This window comes from Xenopus laevis, chromosome 8S (genome assembly GCF_017654675.1).
Source record: "Xenopus laevis strain J_2021 chromosome 8S, Xenopus_laevis_v10.1, whole genome shotgun sequence".
Classification (NCBI taxonomy): Eukaryota; Metazoa; Chordata; class Amphibia; order Anura; family Pipidae; genus Xenopus; species Xenopus laevis.
In genome coordinates this window covers 88,392,337-88,399,831 of record NC_054386.1, presented here as the reverse complement: position 1 = coordinate 88,399,831, position 7,495 = coordinate 88,392,337, and the positions used below count along the sequence as shown (strand labels likewise).

At 36.0% G+C, this 7,495-nt stretch overlaps 1 protein-coding gene across 1 annotated transcript; it reads right to left on the bottom strand.

The window, feature by feature from the left end:
- Positions 1–778: 778 nt before the first annotated feature.
- On the bottom strand, positions 779–4,415 carry LOC121397797 (myb-like protein V). The gene is made up of 6 exons (XM_041575391.1): positions 4,235–4,415; positions 3,739–3,829; positions 2,748–2,815; positions 2,205–2,363; positions 1,443–1,577; positions 779–1,085 (listed from the first exon to the last, which is right to left on the bottom strand). Exons 1-6 carry the CDS (start codon positions 4,245–4,247, stop codon positions 877–879), a joined length of 675 nt encoding a protein of 224 aa, XP_041431325.1. The 5' UTR covers positions 4,248–4,415; the 3' UTR covers positions 779–876.
- Between the last annotated feature and the right edge of the window lie 3,080 nt (positions 4,416–7,495).

Here is a 7,495-nt window from a genome sequence, read left to right as displayed (position 1 = left end):
CAGGGGGGCGCTGCCGCCTGAGGCGAGTGTCTCAACTCGCCTCATTGGTGGAGCGCCCCTGCATAGGGGCCACCAATAGCCAATTACAGCATTTGGATGTGGTTCCCTGGTAAAAAAAAAAGGCTGGGGATCCCTGGTATAACCAGTCCTGTCTTCCAGCAACAACACAGGCTACATTAGCGCCGCCATAGACAATACACCCAAAGCACAATCACAGCATGAACAGGAAGTGGTGAGTGCTGGCTGGATAGCGCAAATGTATGTAAATTGGGTAACTTACACTAAATTATAAACTAAATCTTAAAGGGGTTGTTCACCTTTAAACACATTCAGGTCAGTTGTTATCATATCGTTCACCAGAAATAAAAATGTACTTTTCATTTTCTATTTGTGACCGTTTTTCTAAAGTGTAAAGTTTATTTTTTTAACGTCTTATGTCTTTCTAAACAGCTCTGGGAGGGGGGTCGCTGACCCTTTAAATTGTGAATCACACAGAAATAAGGAAAGGCGTTTAAGGTGTTCCCGTGTATTTTATTACTCAAATCATTAGAAAATAAAGCTGGTATACTTTTATACAATGGTTTATTTTTTTTTAAGTGTAACAATATAAACAAGGGAAAAAAAACATTATAATGTTATCAATATTTAAAGGTCACACTGATTCTAAGGGTCTGGCCACACAGGCAGATTCGGGGAGATTAGTCGCCAGACGACAAATCTCCTCTTCTTCGCAGCGATTAATCTCCCTGATCCGTCTTCCCCTGCCTTCCGCTGTGTGTAAATCGTTTGCCGAAGTCGCCCGTAATTGCCTCACAAGGAAAGGGCTGCCGTTATTCCATTTTTTATTTTGAACTGCTCCTCCTTCGACTTTGGTTTTTATAATGAGAGAAGTGTCATTTCTGCCCTTTTCTTTTTCCATTTCCATTTCCATATTCTTTTTTTCTTCTTCTGATCAACTTCCTCTACTTGCGTTTCATGAACTTTCTTGTTCTGTTCATCTGTTTCCTCTGATAATTCTGGTTTTCGTGGTTTTACTACTTTTAGTAGTTTTAGTAGTTTTAGCAGTTTTAGTCGTTTCTTCCCACCTACAAGATAATATTGATTAGTATAACGTGTAACCACCCCCCATACTGCTGAGCCTTATACATAGTGGATTGTGGTTGTAGATTGGAAGAGTGAGGAAAATCAGGTTTAGTAGGTAAAGTCGGCAGCAGTAGGACAAGATGGTAAAAGTAAGAAAACGATGTCAGTGTTACCCTACATGTAGTTCTTTAGTTCTGGTTAGAGACCAAAACTCTGCTCCAACCCATTATCTTAGAGGCTGGAATTGTATGTTTTCATTTTACTGTACATATTTTTTCCTTAATTTAAATTCTTATCCTTTATATTATAAAGCTGATATATTTAACCTTTATCTCCCCCTTTCACTTAGTTGTACTTACTTTCCTTTAGCTCTTTATCTGTTTCCACACCGTTCTCAGGAGGTGGATTGGTTTTTTTAGTAAAAGGAAGATATTTCCTCCAGTTTTTCTTTTTTTGTTTTTCAGTGGTATCTTCGTTCATGTGCTGTGATTCAACTGTAAAGAAAAGTTCAATTAATTAATGAGGTTACTATGATAATGGGCAAACCTTTGCTCCATGGAAACCAATATTAACCAGTCAGATTTGTGATTTAAACAGCAGATCAGAAAATAGTAACTGCCGGTTGATATGGGTTACTGGATCTCAAGTTTAAGGGGGTTATTTATCAAAGTCCGAATGTATCTCAATATTTTCTGCTACAAACTCTGATCAAATCCGCTCAGGTTATTTATGCTTATTTATTATTACATTTCCCCAAAAATATGCTTTGGGGGGGGGGGGAAATCAGATTTTCACAATTTTTCTGATTTTTCATCCGATTTTCACAATTTTTTTCAGATTTTTCACCCGAAAACTCTGAAAACTTCAGGGCATTGCACAAAACCCAGCCCACATCAAAAAATGATTTATTTGCAACATCGACAGGTCTGAGATGCCAGATTTTCTGATTTGGACTTTTCCATCCTCGGGGTCTAATAAATTCCCGAAGAATTCATGATTTTTTAAAAGTCCGATTTTTTCTTCGGAGTTTTGTATATAACCCCCTTAGAGTCTGCTGTTTTAGCTGTTGGCTGACCAAAAATAACTCCTCTTCCCCTTCACTCATCTTAGTTTGTACTTACCATCTATAATCTCTTTATCTGTTTCAGCACAGTTCTCTTGAGGGACATCCGTTATTGTAGCAGATTCTGATATTTCTCCCACTTTATTATTATTTTCTTTATTAGGAGTCACTTCATTTTCCTTAGAGTTCCCTTCTTCTCCTATGTGTATTTTTACTCCTAAAAAGTAAAAGTTTAGACATTTTATCTCTGATTTTGCTTTACAGCAACCTATAATAACCAGTCAAATGTTTACTCTCAAACAGCACATTAGACCAAAATGCTAACTGCTAATTGGTTGTTAGGGGTTACTAGATATATTATAATAGATATTAATAATTATATAGTTGCTTTATTGCACACTCATTTTTGTGATGATGAGTCAACTTCAGTTTAGAGAGCCTTCCTAATCACTCCAGCAGCCCTCCTATTTGTTATAATGCTTCTCATCAGTCCTGGATATTCTTACTCTATAGGGGCATTGCCATTTGATCTATATGAACCCATTTCAGAGATTTATTGGGGAAAACCTTCACAGACAAAAATAAACGGACAGAATTTTACCTGGTTCAACTACTTGAAGACTCCGCACCTCTTCCTCACGTTTTTTTAATTCTTTCACATGCTTGTTGCTGGGAAAGAAAAGATAAAATTATTTGTTTCTGTGCAAATTAAACCCTACACTGTCTATAGAAATCGAAAAGGGGAGCTAAACCTCAAAATATGAATTGGTGTAAATTTATTCTGAGAACTTTTAATCGTGGTTTCTGAGATATTCAATTTCATACTGATTGGCTTGGCTCAACAGCAAGATGTAATAAAGACCAGAATATAGAAATCACTACATGTACTGTATAGCTTTATATAACAATCTTACTATGGCAATATATTTTACTTACAAGTTGAAGAGCAATAAAATGAATGTTAGGGGGTTATTTATCAAAGTCTGATTTTATCTCAATATTTTCTGCTACAAAATCAAATCTGCTTGGCTTTTTTATGCTTATTTATTATTAAATTATCCCAAAAATTTGCTTTGCAGGGAAAAAAAATCAGATTTTGCATGATTTTTTGGGGATTTTTTACCCTATAACTCAGATTTCTTTTTTTGCCTGAAAACCCTGAATACTTCGGAGGAATTGCACATCAAAAATCATTGGGACTCCCATTGACTTATATGCAACCTCGACAGGCCTGAGATGCCGGATTTTCTAATTCGGACTTTTCCATCCTCGGGGTTTAATAAATTCCAAAAACTTCAATTTTATTAAAAAAAATATCACAAATTTTTCAGGATTTTTCCATTCAGAGTTTAGTAAATAACCCCTAACTGTTTATCTATAGGGGCTATAAAATCCCTTTAAGCAGTATGAAAAAGTCCCAGGTTTGCCCAAGATGTGGTAACCAACCAAATAGCAGATAGCATTTACTGATCATCTGTTTAAACTGAAGATCTGGTTGGTGTTGTAGGTTACTAGACCTGGTGCAAAAATTAGTCGAACCCCAGGATTCTCACACTAGTTTTAAAAAGTCAGTATCACTTTAAAGAACTCACCAGAAACGAATGCTTAATGCCAGAAGTCCAATTATCAACAAACTAATGCATGCTCCAGCCAAACGGATATACGGTTTAGGGATCTCTAAAACTAAACAAGAAAATAAGTTAATGAAGAGTATGAATGTGTAAGTGCTAGAAATATGTAGAATAGGTTTATCATATATCACTATAGAAGTGTAGGGCTGAGAGAGCATTTGTCCTGAGATACCAGAATAAAGGGGAAATGTGGTTGGTGGAAAAAGCAAATGGAAAAGGGAAATATTACAGTTTAGTGAATAATTATATAATGGAATTAACACAATCAATAGAGGGAATAGGAATAAACAGGACTAGAAATAAAATGTAAAATTAATTTGAAATGACAGGGAAAATAGAAGAGGTGAAGAAAAATAGAAATACAAATAAAACTAACAGAGGCCCATTATGTATTAATGATTAGGGTTATTGTAAGTGACATGTAATTGGCATGTTTCTATAAGTTGTGCAACTTTACCTAATTGTTTCATAGAATCGGATGTAGTACAATCTGCCTTCTGATCACTGGGTCCTGTAAGGAATAAATACCATTAGTTGAGACATTACAATTAGATGAATGCAATGAAAATGAATTAATATATAGATACACACAGTGGCGTAACTATAGAGGAAACAGACCCTGTAGGGTGGCCCAGGGAATAGGGGGTCCTGTTTAATCCTTAATTAAAGGGTGATTTTTTCATTAAGGGTAAGGGTACACGCTGGGAGATTAGTCTTCCAGCGACAAATCGATTCTTCTTCGGGCGACAAATCTCCCTGAAATGTTAAGCCTCATGAGGAAACTTCGGGTGACTACGGAAACCAGAAGTGATCCAACAGCCTTCCCACCGGCGATTTACATTCTAGCCAGCATGAAGGCAGGTCGGGGAGATTAGTCGTGCGAAGTAGAATCGATTTGTCGCTGGGCGACTAATTTCCAGAAATAGCGACGTGTGCCCTGGCCCTAAAGGGTTTTCATTAAAGGGTGATTACAGTATCTTGTGCATTGTGCAAAATGCTGCCTTTATAACATTTATTGTTATATAAACGTAAAGAAAAAAACATATAGAAACAAAATTCCCCTGTGCCACAGTTACAGCTCCTTTTCCTGACACCCTCCCACCTTACTATACACACTACTTCTCACTTACAAATTCCAAATTCCAATACTTCTCACTTCCCAAATTAAAAAAGATAAATCTGACAAAATAAATTTAATTTCAAGATACATTAGGGATACATTACCATCCAGTCTCCAAACTGGGAAGCCCACAGCAAAAATAATGAAATAATTTAATAATAAAGAAATAAGAATTTGAATAGAGAAGAAGGATTCAGCCGAATCCGAATCCTGCTGAAAAAGGCCGAATCCCGAACCGAATCCTGGACTCAGTGCATCCCTACTTCTTACTTACATCTATTCCCAAAATAAAAAAAAAATAAATCTGACTGAAAATAAATATAATTACCATCCAGTCTCCATACCGGGAAGCCCACAGCAAAATTGATGAAATAATTTAGTAATATAGAAATAATAATTTGGATAGAGATTGAATAAGCCATGACTGACTTGTTCACTCTTCTTCTCCAACTGACAAATGAGTAGATAAAGCTCAGGATACAGGATGGGGAAATTTCACTGGGCATTGTGATGTCATCACTGGGCATTGTGATGTCATAATTAATATTGTCAAGGCTGCAGTATGGCTAGTAACTGGCACATTATAGTTAAAGAAATACTGACACCAGAAATTAAATATGTTTTTACAACTATCATAATGTTTTCTTTACACGTGCTTCATAATTTAATTGATTAAAATGTATTTAAAATTTAATTTTAAAAGGATTAGTTCAATGTTGTTACATAACTAACCTAATTCCCAATGTTCGTGTATAAAGGATCTGCCATATTTGTGCTGCAGTAGTCTTTTAGGGAGAATTTATCTCAATATTTTCTGCTACAAACTCCGATCAAATCCACTCAGGTTTTTTATACTTATTTATTATTCCTTTTTTCCCGAAAATTTGCTTTGCGGAAAAAAACATTTTTTTTAACGTATTTTTCGTATGTTTTACCCGAAAACTCAGATATTTGCCTGAAAACTTCGGGGTAATGCACGAAACCCAGCGCACATCAAAAAATTGATTGGGACTTCTCCCACTGACTTATATGCAACCTCAACAGGTCTGAGATGCCGGATTTTCAGATTCTGACTTTTCCATCCTTGGGTTTTAATAATTCTGAAAAAATTCATGATTTTTTAAGTCAGATTTTATGAACAAAAAAAAAAATTACAAATTTTTCGTGATTTTTGCATTCGGAATTTAGTAAATACCCCCCTTAGTGCCAGGGGCCCACCAGAAAACCTTAGATCTTGGGCCCACTGGAAAACCGTAGACTGTGGGACCACTTTTCAAACTATTATTCCTCCTCTTTTCTCTCAAACTCTTTATTCTCTTAGTCTTGTATTTCTTACTTCTACACGATATTCTTCTATTATTAAGCATTTTTCCCCATGAAATAGGCTAAATGATTAGAAGCAAGAGGCCCACTGACCCCTGGACCCATATATATATATATATATATACTGTCATGTGATTATGCTGGTGGCTCTGTATTTAAAGGGTTTGTTCACCTTCAAACACTTTTTCAGTTCAGTTGGTTTCAGATTATTCACCAGAAATAAAGACTTTTCTTCAATTACTTTCTATTTTCAATGTGTGACCGTTTTTCCAGTATTGAAGTGTAAAGTTTTCATTTTTCACCTTCTAAAGCAGCTTTGGGGGGGGGGGGTCATTGACTCTTTAACAAAATTGATGCATTTAGGGGCAGATTTATCAAAAGTCGAGGTGAATTTTTTAATGAAAAAAAAAATCGAAGTTCAAGCTATTTTTTGTGTACTTTGACTAGGGAATAGTCCAAATTCGATTCGAATTTGAAAAAAATTCGAAATCGAATATCAAAATTTATCATGTACTGTCTCTTTATAAAGTCGACTTCAACCATTTGCCATTGAAAACCTGCCGAATTGCTGTTTAAGCCTATGGGGGACCTCCTAGAACCTAATTGGACTCAATTGGTGGACTTTAAAAAATCTAAGTTTTTTCTGGGAAAAACTTTGAATCGAATTTGATCGAATGAGCTATTCCTTTGATTCGTACGATTTAAAATTTCGACTTAATTTCAGTTGGTCTTTTTTAATTCGAATTTCGAAGCTTTTTCAATTCGAAATTCGACCCTTGATGATTCTGCCCCTTAGTTGATACATTTCTTAGCTTTGTCCCTGCTGAGCAGAATCCCTGTTTTTCATTAAAGGCAGAATTGATACAATAGTTGCTGATATTCCCACAGACATGGCTGAGAAATGGATCAACTAATTGTAGCAAATGTAACAGTTTAGACCAGACGAGCACATGCTGGAACTCAAAGTGGGGGTTTGGGTTGAAAAGTCAGAAGAACAATATTTAAAACACCAGTAACATACTTTTTTTTTTTTTAAATTGTTTCTATTTAATGAAAAAAACCACCAAGACAGTTTTAACTTTTAATTTGCAAAGTTTTTATTAAGAAATGACTTACCGATTCTCCGCTTGTGCTCCTCTTCAGAAACGGCGACAGGTGACGATCCATTGTGCGGCGCTTGATTACTCCTCCCTGCCTTCTAGGGATGCAGCGAATCCAGGATTCGGTTCGGGATTCGGCCAGGATTCGGCATTTTTCAGCAGGATTCGGATTCGG